Source organism: Poecilia reticulata, linkage group LG4 (genome assembly GCF_000633615.1).
Source record: "Poecilia reticulata strain Guanapo linkage group LG4, Guppy_female_1.0+MT, whole genome shotgun sequence".
Lineage (NCBI taxonomy): Eukaryota > Metazoa > Chordata > Actinopteri > Cyprinodontiformes > Poeciliidae > Poecilia > Poecilia reticulata.
In genome coordinates this window covers 22,747,755-22,765,004 of record NC_024334.1, presented here as the reverse complement: position 1 = coordinate 22,765,004, position 17,250 = coordinate 22,747,755, and the positions used below count along the sequence as shown (strand labels likewise).

At 37.7% G+C, this 17,250-nt stretch overlaps 1 protein-coding gene across 1 annotated transcript in view; it reads left to right on the top strand.

The window, feature by feature from the left end:
• The first annotated feature begins 493 nt into the window (after nt 1–493).
• Nucleotides 494–17,250, top strand: part of polrmt (polymerase (RNA) mitochondrial (DNA directed)) — a 49,891-nt gene continuing 33,134 nt past the window's right edge. The window contains exons 1-9 of the mRNA XM_008407210.2: nt 494–720; nt 1,477–1,575; nt 1,790–2,622; nt 3,451–3,584; nt 8,525–8,711; nt 12,058–12,207; nt 14,000–14,167; nt 14,380–14,550; nt 16,034–16,273. Of these exons, the coding sequence (XP_008405432.1) occupies nt 588–720; nt 1,477–1,575; nt 1,790–2,622; nt 3,451–3,584; nt 8,525–8,711; nt 12,058–12,207; nt 14,000–14,167; nt 14,380–14,550; nt 16,034–16,273 (2,115 nt within the window). The 5' untranslated portion in view covers nt 494–587. The remainder of the gene's footprint in view (nt 721–1,476; nt 1,576–1,789; nt 2,623–3,450; nt 3,585–8,524; nt 8,712–12,057; nt 12,208–13,999; nt 14,168–14,379; nt 14,551–16,033; nt 16,274–17,250) is intronic.

The following is a 17,250-nucleotide window of genomic DNA, read 5'->3' as shown; positions in this document are numbered from 1 at the left end:
ATATCCATGTCATTATTCACTGTATACTACTTCAATTCTTAATATTGAAGCTATATGAATTAATTAATTTATACCACTATTATTATTATTATTATTATTATTATTATTATTATTATTATTATTATTATTATTATTATTATTATTACTAACAATAATAATTACTACTACTACTACTACTACTACTACTACTACTACTAATAATAATAATAATAATAATAATAATAATAATAATAATAATAATAATATTTCTAGCAGCAGCAACAGTATTATCAACTGCAACAACTAAATAGGAATAATACTAGTAATAGAGTAAAAAATATTTTTATTACAACAAATTACAACAACAACAATAATAATAATAATAATAATTTGCAAAGAAAAGTATCGACGATTCCTCTATGGAGGTATGTGTGTTTTGTTTTAGCATATACATCCATCTCCATATTCCTCGAGTCGCTGTTCGATGTTATCTGAACTCCTCTCATCAGGCCTGACGAAGGGGACATTATCTCGGCTGCCGATTAGCTAAGTCTATTCCAATATGGCAGCGTAGTGCTCTTGGAGTAACGCGGCTGTTACATGTCAACATGTCTGTTCTCCGAGCTTGCTCTCTCGCCAAATGCCTCAGTCGGCGCAGTTTAGCGGACGTTCGCAGGTGTTTTGCGGACCGCTGCCAGCTGTGTGTCTCTGTGAGAAGCGCCGCAGTCAGACGGATTTCAGGTAAGCCGCAGAAGGGAACTCTGTTCCTGAGGGATACCAGTTTATCCTCCATGAAAAGTTTACTTATATCTTCGTGTCTTACCCTTAAAATAGTTTCTGGCTTTCATTCCACTAATAATCTGGTTTTGCTCAAAACCTCAATTATTCTTCCTTCATCGAGTAACTTTGTTAGCTTCGTGGTTGGTCCACTTGATGTAGGCAAACAAAGTGATAAAATCACGTTTCCAAACGAATACACAAAGTTCATCACCAACTATTGTTCTCGAGGATGACTTCTACTGCTGTATCTTGATGGTTGGTGGTTTAAAATTTCTTGTCTCTTCGTCCTTGAGCCAGAGACTGAGGTTCCAGGTCATAGAACAACACGAGGTTTTCTCTTTTATGTGTCACTGCGGGATATTTTGAGTTTATACTTTAAAACATGCATGTGACCTTAGAGTTTCAGTATCAATATACTAGTTATGCAGTATTGCAACCTCATAGATGCGCACGGATATAGTATTAAGTGTAGTCTTTCAGCTGAATGAATTGTCCCTTAAGCTTGCATGTTTTTGTATTCATATTATCGACTGGATGAGAGTTGTAGTGACATTATGAAAATGGAAAATAGTGAGAAAATTGAGAAAGAAAATTTACAAATGCACGTTTTTAAAATATCTTCTCGAGATCAAGAATGAAAGACAAAATGTTAGTTTTTGAGAATTAGAAGCATGTTTATGTTGGACACCTGAACCAGACTGTGCTTTTTTTTTCCAGAAACACCTTTGTACCTTCAAAGAAGAAATATTTCATCTGTAATCCCGAAATCGGAGGATGCAAAGAAACGTGTTCATGAACAGTCTCAGTTGTTAGATGGTATGTTGACTTTTAATTCACAAAAAAGAATTGGAGAATCGGCTTTTAGAGGACTTACACACACAATGCATGTTGCAAGGCAAGCTCCAGTTTTGATAAACAATGTTTTACCAGACAAGAAGCAAATCATATTTTAAGTCTCCTTCTGAAGTTGTGCTGTGTTTTGTGTCATTTCAGTGTAATGTGATATTTCCCTTCCCTTTCCTATTCACAGTCCTTGAAGCCAGGATACAGCAACTCCAATCTGACGTCGTTTTAGATGTCCAACATGCAAAAGTCCAGTTTCTTAAATCTCCTTCTTTTCGGGGAGGTGTTTCATCTGTAAGGACTCTCAAAGGATCCTCTAAAGACAAAAGCGACATTCCTAAATCTGGGCAGGCGGTTACAAAAAGGGCCTCCAAGTCTCAGCCGAGCCGCTGGATGGAAAAATTATCTGAGGAGCAGAAAAATAAACTTAAGAAACAGCAGATCCTCCAGCAGAAAATGCAGAGAAACGTTAAAGAAAAGCTACCGGGGAAATCTAAAGCTAGCGAAAGTAGCTCGATGCCCACAAGTACAACATATAAAACTATATCTTCTGGCGCAAAGAAAAGGAGAGGTGGCATGAAGCTGTCAGACGAAAACCGCTCCTCGGTTTCTTCAGCAGCCGCAGTAACAACAGCCGCCACCTCATCAAAAGCAGCCGAGGCACTTAAAACATCTAAACAGAAGCGGAGAGACTCAAAAAGTAAAGTTTCTGACAAGGACGCAACAAATAAACCAGAGGACGGAGACCTGGCTGAGATTGAGGAGCTTGAAAAAAGACTTAATGAGCAAGCACAGCAACGGATATGTCTGAGTACGTTGGAGCGCTGCCAGGAGAGCAACACAAGAAGTTCATGCGCGGACATCCAGCTTAGCATCCGCTGCTACCTGGAGGCGTGCGTGTTTATGGGGGACGTCGAGCGCTCGCAAAGGTTCCTGCTCAGTCAGCACAGAGTTATGAGTCGACGTAAACAGCTTACCACAGATATTTACAACATTATGATGAGGGTGTGGGCCAAAAAGGTAAGTGCCAAACATCCCATTTTAGAGGGTTAATACGCTGCCGTTCCTTGACAACAGCAAAGTTCTACAGGTTTTATTTGGATTTTTTATTACGAAACTTTCATCAACTAGAGCATAAATGTTAAGTGGAAGGAAAAAATATTGCTGGTTTCACCACTTTTCTTGACAATATCCTATTTATATTCATATCTTTTTTCCATTTTCAAATTATAGGTTGAACAATTTCCTGTGAGACGTTCAAAGTCCATGTTGTTTCGTAACCTAACTCTTCTTTAAGGTTACAAGGCTGCATCGTTTTGCGTCCTTGATGTGTTGCTGATGTTCATAAAGTTTCCCTAGATAAACCTCTACATTGAAAATTATTGGTTACACCGGAGTTTATTTATGACTACCAGAGTACAGGAGGATGGATCCAAACCTATGCCACACTTTTCAGATTTTTAGTTGGACAAAATTTTAAAAGTATTTAACTATTTTCATTAGACTTTACAGTGATGCAGTAGTATGTGCTTTTCCTAACACATCAAATTCTGATAAATTACACTACAGCTGGTGGTTGTGAAAAATTTAAAAATGATTCATGGGAGAGTTAATATCTTTGAAAGCATGTTACTATAAATTCACAAGGAGATTAGCGTCTTTCGTGTATTTACATTACGGTTTCAGCCAACTATGCTTTTACACTTTTATGTATGGCTTTCAGATATTAGAGGTTTGTGTTTTTTTTTGTCTTTAGGTTTAATTTCCTTTCTTTTTTTGTGTGTTATCAAGCATAAAGCGAGGAAAGCATTTTTCTCAAACACATAATCGTAGTTCTCTTCTCTTCAGGGCACGTTGAATCAAATCGGTCGGATCTTTATTCTGCTGGAAGAAGCTGGTCTGAAGCCGAACGTGGGCTCCTACTCTGCTGCACTGGAGTGCATGGGCCGAAATAAAAACTGCCCCCCAAAAGTAATTTCGAGGTACGTTTGCGAATGTGTACATCACTATGCAAACCAAGATTACAAAGAAATTGTTTTAGTATTATAATATTTTGTATTTTTTTTAATAGATTTATTTAGAAATGTTGACATTAACTGGATAAGAAAAATATCTCTAGGCAAAGAACCGTAGTAACAATACCAGAGTTTTGCCACCAGGGGTCATGCTGTGGCTGTTTGTGTCTGGTAGTGTATGGAAGATACAGTTTCTGTTTGGTACACTCCTCAGCTTCATCATTACCTTAAATGCTGACTAATGTAATTAAATTGCATCTGTTTCATTTTATCTTTTAGACAATTACACATTTATTATCCATTTCTAATTTTAATCTTTTTTTTTTGTTGCAAATCTAGAAAAGCAAGTGATACAAATATCTGCCAGACTGTCGGTGTTGAGCTTTTTTTTTTTTTTACATTGGCTTTAATGAATCTGCGAGACATGGCTCATGGCTTCAAGAGAGAAAAGTCTATGCAGCAAAATTGCTCTGTTTGCATTTTGCATCAGTTGCCATTTATCAGTTGATCTGCTGCCTGCTATTAGATTTTATTTGTATTTTGTGCTGCACGTAAGATTAGTCTGGAGTTATTGTGGCTGCAGGGTATAGTGGGTTTTCTCTTTAATTTATCTCAATGCATATGACTACATAGACCCTCGTTATTTATTATTTCTGCACAGATACATACAAAATGAGGTAAACAGAGGGAACCGAGTGAAAATATAATACTAAAGACATACAAAGTGAGTGATGGGTATGAGACAGCATTGGCAAATTAAAATTTTATTTTTATTTATTTTTTGCTCCGTAGACTATTTCAACAAAGCTAATTGGGATTCAGAGGAACCATCTCTCTGCGACTTGAACAAAGATCAGGTTTTATGGAAATGGAAATCACTTGAAAAGTCCCACAGAGGGATGAATAGAGATACAGAGAATCCTGGACAGGTTTTCCAAATTTGAAGAAAAATAGACATTGGTGTTGGCAAATCAAAGCCTGATTGGTTTATCTCTAGTTGTTTACAACTTGCTAACTAAAGTTAGCAATCGAAGCCGATACTTTGAGTCTATTATTTTAGTAAGTTTTCTTTGCCTGCTCATAAGACGAATCAAGCCTTTAACTTCAAGCATTTCAGTCCAAGAGAATATAAGTAATTTTTATGCACTTTATTTGAAGTTCAGTAGAAATCTGCTTATTGAAAGGTATAATATTGTAATTTCCTTATTTTTGATTGAGTTTAAAATAGTTACCTCTATCAAAGAGGCTGACTTAAAAAAAAAAAAAAAAGCAGAACTTGGTGCTATCAGTAGATGTTGCATCTGTCATCTTTTTTCTCTCTGAATTGTAAAGGGAAACTGACCGTGGTGTAGATTAACGTGGGCCACACATGTATTATCTTTTAGAGAGTTTCATGTTTAACTCTTGAAATGTGACTAATTAGACAAAGTAGGAGTCTGTTCCGCTTTATCAAGCCTCATTTCAATTAAACATAAAACCTGCGTTCCCTTTTTACCCAGCTTAACCATCTTTAACATGTAAAGCCTGATCGATGACTGATTTATGAGACATTTTGTTCCATTCAGGGTTCCATGCGCTGATGCGGTTGCATTCGTAATGTAAAACTGTCCTATTCATATCCTCATATGATTCCTGTTTCAGTAACAGCACACGCAGGAACCTATGAACACACACACACACACACACACACACACACACACACACACACACACACACACACACACACACACACACACACACTGGGAACATCGCCCTATGCTGTGCGGTCCAATAGCAGGCCATGTGGCAGGCCGATAAGGTTGGCAGCGAGATTGGGTTGGTCCATCGATCAGTGTAAGCTGATCCAAACATGACATTGTGGTTCTGCAGCGTTGCATTCTTTCCCCAGTCTTTCCTTTATTTTAACTTCCTCATTATCATCCTGAGTCTAGTCAGTTTCTTTTTTTCTTTTTTCCTTTCCTTTCCCCGCCCGCACTCAAATTCTTCTCTCCTATTAAGTCACTTCTACCACATCCTTACCCTGAACGTACCCTTTTATAGTTTGCGACTCTCTCACGGAGACACACGCACTCATCCCTTTAAGATTTCCTTTTGAAAGCGCTGTGTCCTCCAGAGCTCTGCTTTCCCCAGGGTGCAGCAGAGCAGGCACCAGGCTGATTATGCTCTATCTGTCAACCTCTCTGCCCTCTTTGTTCCTCTGGACCACACTGCCAGCTCCCAGACTAATCCTGCCTTTGTTCGAGGCTTTCTCGTTTGCTCAGACCAAAATTGCACGTTTCAACACGAGTGTCTCCAAGGCGGGAGGGGAAAATGCCGTGACCCCCTTTGCATCGCCGTGCGGCTATCTCGAGCTGCGGAGTGCTTTTGTTTTTGCCGGTGACAAACAGATCCCAGCTCTCTTCTGATTAGTTTTTAATAGGTGGAAGCTGCTGAGCCACGGTTTTCTCCTGACGTTAATTAGCTCACTGTTATTTATAATTGTCTGGAGTAAAAGGTGTGTGCAGGCTGAAGCAGAGCTCTGCTGTCCTCTGTGACTGGTGATAAATGGGTTTCTTCTCGCTCCCTCCTCTCGGCTTTGTGGTGTTGTTGTTTTGGTGGCCTCTAGGGGGCACTGCAAGCAAACGCACCTAAGGCGACGTTGTATTTATCTTGCCTGAAAGTTTTGCAAACATTCATTCTTAAACTATTGTGTGAAATACAGCCAGCCTACAGCCCAATGAGTGAGCATGCAAAATATGATGCATTCAGAGTAAAATGTTTAAATTAAAGATGCTTCCAGGGCACTAAAACATTTTTTTTAAAGAACAGCTAAACCAATTTATCTTTAAAGAACAAATATTTAATTTGCAGCACCTTGCAAGTATATTGATGATGTGTGAATGTTTGTCACTGTTTGTCTCATTCAAACCATAGAGGTCAATGCATTTTAATGGGATATTATGTGGTTCAGCAACTCAAAGTAGGGCATGACTGTGAAGTGATTTTCTGAATGTCTACCAAATACAGTTTTGCAGATATTCTCATTCCACCCCTTCACTGTGCTACCCTTAAATAAAATCCAATACAAATAATTAATAAATGGAACTCCCTGTAACTTTATCTGAGTAGTATCAATACATCTCTTCTGTAAAAACAATAGTGATGAAACAGAATCGTAAAAAACACAGCAGACAGTCCAGTTCTCAGTTCACACTGTGGGGAATGCTTTTATTTCAGTACAAACAGACTTTTCAGGTTTTAATGTGTAAAAATTATATTTTCAAAACCGTATGTTTTCATTGTTTGCTTTAGATGTATTCCCTACTTAGGATGGGTCTAAGACATAAAATCCCATTGGAAGTTTGTGGTTGTAACGTGACAAAATGTAGAGAAAATGTGGAGAAGTTAGTGGTACAAATACTTTGGTGAGGCACTGCACTTATAGAAAGATTTTATTAAACATTTCATCTATATTCAACAGAGCGTTTGCTCATTGGTATAATCTGGATTCAGTAATGAAGACTCTTTCTCCCTCTGGGAGATCTCCTGGTGATTCTATTCAAATATAAATTTCTCTGTTGTTGTCAGGAGCCATCTGTGCCCGGATCAAACTGTTCAGCCTGACAGAAGGATTGTCAATGCAAATGCCCAAATTTATATTCTGTAGCACTTTGCCTTGGATTTTTTTTTTATTCCTTTTTAAATCTGAATTAATCAGATAGTTGGCAGGTCATTATTATTCCAGCATCCGCAGGCAGGTCAGATGTCATGAACTTTCAAATTGTGATCTGACATAACAACCATAAAGTGGCACACTTCTGAAAATCTTTGTCACGTGTTTTAATGGGCTGGGCTCTGTAGAAGTGTGTTATGTCTACTATACAATTAAAAATGTCTTGTTTCATGAAATGCTATTGTAATTGCAAGAAAGGAATTAGATACAGAAACTATTACATGAGTCTATATTCTAAAGGAAATCCATATATAACCGTCACCTCTGATGGTTTATTTTGTGCAACTACATCTAGAAGCAGCTGTTTAATTTAACTGCATTTCTTGAGTTTTTACATTGCTACAGAAATGCCTCATAAAATAGTCTAAGACCTGCATATAGTTTTATCTAATATTTTTCTGTTCAATACTGTCAGAAAGAAAATGTTAACAGGAGTATTGGATCTTGTTGCTTTATTATTTTATTTTGTGTATTTTTTTGTATCCAGATCTGCGTTTAAATATTCTGTATATTGTTCTCTAATGCATAAAAACATAGCAAACATGATGGTGCTGAAAAGTTATTTTGTGATATTTTCTATTACAAAAACACGCGCGCACAAAACAAACTAGCAAAACAATAAACCTGTACTTCCAGAGGTTGTTATTTGATCTATTTTTAAGAAGAAATATGTATTTTAATTCTTTGAATCCTTTGTCTTTTACAATATTTTTCCTAACTTCCAGGTCAAACCTTTTATTCGAATACAATTTTTTGCATACATTTTCTGACTGTTTCCAATGAAACTCAACAGGAATTTGAGCTACAGAACAAATCAGTCACCCGGGGGTTGAGATCAACTCTCACTGGTGAAATGTGGAAATTTTATTTCTTGTTTCAGATTAATTTAATGCAACAAACTCTACTTTTTTAGTTTGCAAAAGCTTTGGCAGCCGCCATGTTCTTTGATGCACTAAAAATCTGAAAAATGTTTGGATTCATGGTGAAAAGTTTGCTGAATTAAAACCAAGTTTATTCATATAAGTTTGCCTGTGCTACAATTTCTAAAAGAGACTTTAAAACCTTTAGATAAAACTGAAAATCAGATCAGACTGTAAAAACAAAAACAACAAAAAAAGCACGACTGTCTATGAATCACAAATTGCAGGAAAAAAAACGACAACCTCCCACCCTCTGGCTGTGTCTCGTTGTCCAGGTGTCTGGATCAAATGAAGAAGGATGGGCTGTCTGTGGATGATCTGTTCAGGGAGTGTGTTTTCCGACAAGATGAAAGGGACATGCTGCTGAAGGCAGTTCAGACTGTAAGACCAGACTACGAGCCCAGCCTCACCCTGAACATGAGCCAGTGTTCCTCACCACTTGTTAAGGACTTCTACACAAATGTAAGTCGGATGGAGTTTCAGGGGCTGATGATTCGCGGCGTTACGCTGCACTCACATTTTCCACAAACTCTGATATTTCACTTTTAACTTTTGCCGATTTGAGTGACTGTTCACTCAAATCGAGTAAACAGTCGATTTGAGTGATCGACTCAAATCGACTGTTCGAGTATCCAAATGGAAACAAAAAACAAACATTGATGCCTTTGTTAAAGTTAATCAGTGCATCTAGCTTTTTTTTATTATAATTTTTTTTCTATTTAGGTAGCTAATTGGGTTGTAGATTACTTTGTGGCAGTTTGTCCAATATGCTTTGTCAGGTGAAGTACCAGAAAGGCCTGTGCTTTCTGTCAGAAGACTCCAGTGTGACGACGATAGATTTGATTTTCACCGCTTAACAACCAGAAAGCACAGGCCTATTTATAGCCACCCAGCTCTGCTGTCTAATGGCTTCTCTGCTTGTGTTGCCTCTCTTCCTCTCACCTCTCCTACTTTATTCTCACCTCCCTTTCTTCTTAGGCATGTCACGTGACTCATCAGCAGCTTTTTGAACAATTGCTGTATTTTTAGCCTGTGTCCATGCACCATTTTTTATTTATTTTTTTACTTGTCTTCTAACTGATTGTCATATTTTTGGCCTGATTGTGTTAGGTTTCTGCTAACAGCATGTGATGTGATTTTTATTTTATTTTTTTATCCTGAGGTCATGCAGTGATAATACAAAGAAAGTAGGCCCTCTTTTACGTGTTTAATAAAACTCCTCTTGTCTTTACCTGGTGCTAAAGCTACTGCCGGTATATCCAACCTCAAATGTATTATACCCAGTCATTATTTATTTAAAGAAAAATATTGCCAAAATGTTGCATCAGTACATGATTTATTAGCTCCTTAAATTTCCCCTGGGATCAATACAGGCCATCTAATCTAATCTCACTTGACCTCTACAAGCAAAAACAGGACGGTGATCCACTTCTATACGACCTCTTACATTGTTGTTGTAGGGAGTTGTGTCTTGCCTTCTTAAAACGGATTCAGCTCATAAAGTTTGTTACGTCATCACTCATATTCATTTCCATTTGTGATTGTGTTTGATTTGAGGCTTATACTTTAAAGCAAATTTGCACTCGCTGGATTTATTTAAGATGACTCAACAAAATTACTCAAGTTTTCCAAATAAACTTTGAAGGGGTTTAAAGCTGTAGCATGTAAATTTTATATACATTATGTTTGTTTTTTTGCATATTTATTGAAACTTTCACTATTTCCTGACAGTATAACAGAGAATCTGTGCAGGAGCACACCGATTAGTCAGAAACAATCAATCAGAGCCATGATGAGGGTGTAGCGCTGTCATTCATACTTTGACAAAAAAACAAAGAAAAAAAAAATTGTTACTGTCAACGTGGAAATCTTGGCAAAGAGTTTACCACTGAAGCCAGCAAATTTTTTTTGTCCTAAAATTATAAAATGTTAAAATTGAAAGAGGGGCACCTTTTAATCTATTAAAACATGTATAGCTAAACCAAGATTATTTATCCATAAACTTGGCAGAATTAAAAATATTTTCGTTCAAGCAATTATTTTTTTTCTGATAACAAACGAGAGCAGTATATTTATGTTACTACCAGTCAGAAGAAATCTATTGGTCAAATTAATGCATTATTTTTTCAAACTTGAATCTTCTAGGGTTATGCATATTTTTGGCTTCTTCCGAAATATGAGAACAGGTTAAATGTGCCTGTTTCTTTAACGGCGACTTTGATAGCCTTCGTACAGGTAAATTATCCAACCATGACTGACTTTTTGGCTGGTCACTAGAGCTTAAAGGCCGTCCAAATAACTAGATAAGAGAGGAGCAGCCCGGACGGCCTCTGGAGAGTTTTGATTTGCTGTTTGCAGCAGAAGCCCGGTCTAATTAGAACATTGTTTGTTGGTGTGAAAATGAATTTTGATGAAGCTGTAGATCGTACAAAATGCAGTTTGATCTAGTTTCAACATGTCTACAGAGACTGATGCGTTTTTTTTCCTCACTGATTTATTTTGGCCTTCATTGCTGTTAATCACACTAACCATGCAAGAACTAAATAGTGCTACTTCCCTATTCAAACTTTATTCCACTCGGTTAAATAACTTGAGTCTGCTTTTCTGGATAACTTAAATACCCATTTTCTCTGCATTCTAGCCATCTCAAAGGTTGGTTGGTTGATGGTTTTACTAAAATAGTTGTCTGGAACAATTTGTATTATATGATGCTCAGGACCTTACATTGCCTCCACAGACTTGTCTTCTTTCTTCTTTCTCTACACTTATCTTTCTTTCTTTTCTTTCTTGATGCCATGTGTTCCCCAGGTAAGACTGCCTATCCATGTGAACACATCGCAGCTGGGCCACCTTCTACAGTTGCTCCATGGTTGATGCTTTTGGGACTATTGCTGTCCCGTTCAGTGGGACAACAAGACAACAGGGTCATCTTGGGCAACCCAGCTGCGATGTAAATGCAATATGTATTCTGAAGCTTTTCTCTAAAAGCCAGCAGTAACCTCTTCGGCAGTCTGAGCTTCTGTAGCTCATATATTAGATCGGACCACATGGGCATGTTTTTTTTGTTGTTGTTGTGTGCATCAGTGAGCGTTGACCAACGACGGCTTCAGAAATCAAGATATCCGAACTCCTTCAATTTCAAGAACAAGTGAGAAACCAAGATCTGAATAGGTTTCCGAAGACATTGGACTTTAAAACTCTAGTGAACCACAAATAGAGAAAGCTTGGATTACCAAAATTATTGGTCAGAATTCATAATTTCGCCATTATGGAGGAGACTGGGCTTAACATTTTTGGGACACTCGGTCAAATGTCCACTGTTAAAACTTTTAATCTTACAAGCATGGATTGGGAAAGTCCTATTTTCAGCAATCATGAAACATTGCACAGAGAATAGCTGAGACACAGCAGCTGTGCATCAGACATGTTGATTGTGCAACATGCATCACGCAGCACCAGCACAGCTGGTGTGAAGCTGCTGTAAAGGCTCAGTTTTTATGCACCTGCGAGTTTAAACGAGGTAACCTCCATTCGTCTGCTGGCAAGCATTTCATCCAAGACGCTGGTTTCCCTACTCTGTTGTGTAACACTCAGCTGAGCCTTATGAACGGACCGGTGGGTTCACAAACAACCGGTCAGGGTTAGCTGGGAGTGTGTTTTCCATTTCAATGGACTTTAAAAGTTATTTAGCAGTGAAGCTTTTGCTTCAGACTCATCAAGATTCTATTTTTGTGGAATTAGGCTTGGCAATATTATCCACTTTTTAAAATTATTTTGTGTGTCTGTCTGGATTTTGTTTCTGTTTTAGAGGGAGCATCACACTTATCCCAAACTCGACTTCACTCAGGAGGCTCTCCAGAGGCGTTTTCAACATCAGCTCAGCGTGGAGCAGGCCTGCACCGTCACCATCGACTCTGTCGAGGCGATGAAGCCCGCCACCGAAAACATGGTTAAAATGGTAACTATACTCCCCAGCTGCATGTTTTCAACCTATAAAAAAAAAACATATGTAGTACTGACAGCTTAAACTCCTAGGGTTAAAGTTCTCTTGGGTCACCCTTGTAATAATTTATATCCAGGCTTGATGCCTTTTGGTATCTGGTGTCCTATTCTTGTGCTCAGCCTTTTCTTCAACTCTGGCATTTGCAGCCAGGCCTGGCTTGCCTTACTCTGCAGATGGGCTATGTGGGAAGCGAGCAGGCAAAGAGTCCCTGGTGGTCCGGCAGCATTTACAGACTGCCAGCGCTGAATAATTCTGCATTGTAATGGAGCCCCTCTGGAGAGAACGTGCAGTCACCTCTCGCTCCAAAGTCTGAACCAGTGTTTCTACTTCGTTCAAACTTCTGTGACACTTGAACCTGTGCAAGAAAGAACCGCTTATTCCCTCAATTACAGTGCTTAGATAATTTTGTTTAGCCAAGATGTTCTATTAAATTTACACAAATTCAGTTTGGTGAAAGATATTAAAACTTTGTATCAACAAAGCTTGCTGTAGCATTAACACTGGCATCTGGAATAAAAGAAGGTTTTACTTTTTCTGACTCATGAAGGGTGCAGCATTTAAATCCCTTCAGCTCTTTAGCAATTTGCTACAACTGCAAACGTCTGTTTTTTTTTGTTTTATTTTAGCAGGATTTCATGTCATACAACACGACATCTACACATGAATGTAAAGTGGAGTCCACTTGTATCTTAAGCTCTGCATGAACCCATACAGAACTCTTCTGTCAAAAGTGTCGTTGGGGAATATTAGTCAAGAAACACAAAGTCAATGGAGTTTAATTAAAAATTTACAAATGTTTTCAAATGACCTGACCTAAATTTAATTTGACAAGACTTAAAATTGTTATCCAGGTGAGTTCATGATTTCTTTTACATTCAGTTTACCATCCACTTTGCAATTGTGCACTACTTTGTAATGGTCTACCTTATGAAGTCTAATTTAAAACACACTGCTCTTTAATCTGACAAAATGTAAAATCATTCTAGTGTATTAATAGATTTGCACAATTGAAAATATTACATAATTTCTTTTTGTGTTTCTGCCACCTCCCCAGGCTGTTCACTGGTTGTTAATAGTCATACTAGATATTTCTATCTGATGGAAAAGTTGCTACAGGTTAATTAGCACATCCATAAATTAATCGCGTTGCATTTGCATTCATCTGTTTGCCACTTCTTTACAACCTGTCCTCACTTCTCATATACTCTCCATCCTTGGATGCATTCATGACCAAATCAAATTTAACATTTATTTTGTTTGTGCATCATTTAGATGAGATATTAAGTTGCAGCCTAAGGTTTATAAAAGCTGCTGCTTAAGTAAAATCAATATCTTAACTGTACCATAGCTAAATAAAATGGAAGGCTTTACTGTCTGTTAGTCTTTTTTTGTTTTTCCAAACCGATGGATACAAATATGTTTGTTTGTATTATATCTCCTCTCCCCAGAGTCAAATATCCAGGAAAATGAGTCTATCCTCATTTGCATTGTCTGTTTATCCATGAGTCTGTTTGGAATAAGCCTATCCCAGTTTTTTTTTTTTTTTAAATCTCATTTTGGAAAGATGCATAACGTGTTTTTCCCACTTTCATCAATACATTTTTATACCAAACCATCCCCCCAAAAAAATCCCACCCACACGGTGACTCCGGTAGAGTATACCTGGTGTGTGTTTTTGTCTCTTGCGTTGGGTTCATTTTATTTTTGCTCTCTCCGATGGATGACTTCCAGTTGTGTCATCTTTCAGAGGGAACTGCTGGCAGAACAGCGGGCACAGTGGCAGAAGGTTCTCCTCCAGGCGCTCAGGGAGAACAAGATGATCCTGACCAAAACCAACACCAGGGACTACAAGCTTAACCTTTATCCATATCTCTGTCTGCTGGAGGACAAGGAGTACGTTGACATTATGATACAGGTAACACGAACCTGTTGTACCTACCGCATGACAAAATGTCTCAAGCCCACAATGTCACTTAAGACTTCCCTGAATTTGAAAGAAATGTCATTTTTGTAGTATAAACTTAATGCGTTTCAATTTATTGTACCAGATAAGAATAAAAGTTTCCAATTTATATTTATTACTATGTGTGTTTTAAATACTCACTGAAGTTTCTGTATTTTCTGCAGAGTGTTTCTAACCTGCCTCCTAGTGGGGAGTCCCTGAAGATTTTAGCTCATGATCTGGGCAACAGGATCTACACCAAGTACTGTGTGAGACAGAAGCACCAGAATTGCTTTGTAGAAAAGCTGCAAAGTATTTATGGTGCCTACACAGAACTGCTGGCCAAAGATACCAAGGTAAAAAAAGAAAAGAAAAAAGAAACAATAATTATATATTACAATTTTTTTTTACATCCTAAATCCTGAGAAGATTAGTTTGTTATGTGAATGATATATAAAATAGATAATGTATATTTATACTGTGTCAATCTTTCAGAGAAAACTGGCTATTTTCTTTTAACCCACATCATTTCCACTGCAGCAGCCAGTTCTAAATCAGATTAACAGGGTGGACATCTGCCAGTATGGTAGTACTTCAGTAGGTTTTTGTCCAGGAATGTGCAGCCATTGAAGATGGTGCTAACCAGTTTTTATTGGTGAATGTCTCCAGAATTTTCTTTTCACTTCCAGCTGTGACAGATGATATTTCCTGTTATCATTAAATAACAGGAGTGGGTGGAGTTCCTGTTTTCAAAAACAATATTTTTTAAACTAGACACTAATGTTGAATATCGCTGTGCTTGCTTTACAGCGCTTACCTTTAAATGCATAGATAAAATTGTCTAGCCTATGTTGGCAAAGTTTTTAGGTTAATTAAATTATGTCTCAACTTTTCCTTTTAATGAATTTAGTACATGTGGTAAATTCAAAATAAATTTGAATCAGGAGCCCAGCATGCTGCTGCTGAATGTTTTATGTTAACGGTCCATTGGGACAAGGCTTTAAATAGTAAAAAAAAGTTTTTGTTACAATCTTCTTATAGTGTAGAAATTATTTAATTTCTCTTTCACAGTCACACATTTTATGAGTTTGAATTGATGCTGTATATATAGCATATATATCAATTGTCCTTAAGAGTGCAGCTCATTTAGCATCCATTGGTGTTGCACATTTCCAATGACTTTGGAGTGAATTTGCTTCTTAACCACACCCACCACAAAACAATGTTTTATGCTTTATTAGTCATATTTAACCCTTTGTTTTTATTGCATTTTGGATTGCACTTGCACTCTGGATTTCAGTTTGCCCCTGATTGGAAAAAACAAGATGTTTTTGTATTTTTTTTAATCTTACATTGTTATGAAGTTTTGTACCTTTCTGTCTTTGCAAACCAAGCAGCTCTGTTGCATCTGGATCTTGTGATAGATAATGAGAAATATTTGACTTACTGTCTTACTTTAATGTGAGTTTGCACTCTTTGTCCCTAACTCTGTGTTTTAATGGCTTCATACGCCCTTGGGAAGATGCTAAAAATATCACAATTAAAACAAGCTAGATGCTTGTTTAACTCCTTTTAGCAAGCGAGGAAGTTTGTTAAGGTACTTGTTTTTCCATCTGAGGTCATTTATATGCATACTTTGTTGTTTAAAACAATGCCAATTATAATTTTTTTTCAGGGCAACTCATCTAAAAGTGTTGCTTGCTTGTCTCTGCTATTAGTTCACGTGTTTATTTTTTTCATGCACCAATTTTGAGGCCAGTAGATGTGCAACAAAGCTAGCAATCTTTATGTAGATTACCTAAACAAAAGTGTCCAAAACGTTCTGGTGTTTTCCTTCAGGTGTACAATGTCCTTCCAAGGGAGCAGTGGTGCAAACTGGAGAAGGAGCAGAGCTCAGGACCCACGCTACAGGGTGCAGAGACAAGTTGGCCATATGCTCTAATGCTGGAGCTGGGAACCTTCATTGTGGACATAATGGTGAAGAATCTTAAAATTAACAGTGACATCCTGAACCCCGCCTATGACAAAAAGCGCATCCCCATCCTCTACCACATGTATACCTTCCGCAGCACCAGACAGGTACAGACCCACTTTGTTATGTGCCTCTCTGACGTAGAATTCTCTGCAGTTGTTACCAAAATTGTACCTTACTTGAAATTTACTTGGGCAAGCTTCACAAAGTATTAACTCCACTCTGTTCACAAAAAAAAAAGAGAACGTTCTTGTAGCTGCAAACTTTCTGCATAATCTGCATTTAAAGACAGTTACAGCATTGATGTTTGTAATGCAATTTTGACTTTTCAAAACCAAAGAAAATGCAGAACATCATCTTGATTTGTGAGGTTGGGGGGCGGGAGGATGAGTCACTCTTGCACAAAGCTGAACACCACTGGATTCGAAATGTGTTGGTTGTTTTCCACACAAAACATTAGATGAACGCCTAAGGGACTGTGGATATGTGCACAGCCCGACGCCAATGGTTATCGGTCACCCTTAGTGGTTAAACTAGGAATTGTGTTTGTCGTTATTAGAGGGTACTGCAAATGTGGCAGTATGAAGAAAAATAGTTTTTTTTTAAAGACCAAGAGCATTTACTGACTCACTGTGATGATTTTAGAATTCCAAAGGAATCATGTTGAAATTATGCTGAGAACCACATCCTGTCTTGGAGCGCGGCGCTGCAAGGAGCTGTAACCATAAAGCTGCTGGACACGCACTCTGCTTTTTAGCAGGATGCCAAAAACTGATAAGGCCTGTGCCAGTTGATCCTGAGCCAGTCCCTGACGGCGGAAGAATGTGCCTAGGTTTTATCGATTTTTCATGCTGCAGTATGTAACATTTATAAAAAATTAAAAAGTGATACTCAGATGTCACTATGTTGTGATCGGTAATGAGAAATACAAATGAAATCTGTTTGGATTTATATATTCACAGTGTCAAGCATCTGAATTTGTGTGCTGACAGCTTTCTTGATTTATACTATGCTAGTCGTTATTTGTTGGAAATTGATTAAAAAACGTATAGGTTAGTTCTTAAGGGTTTACGCCACTCTCATT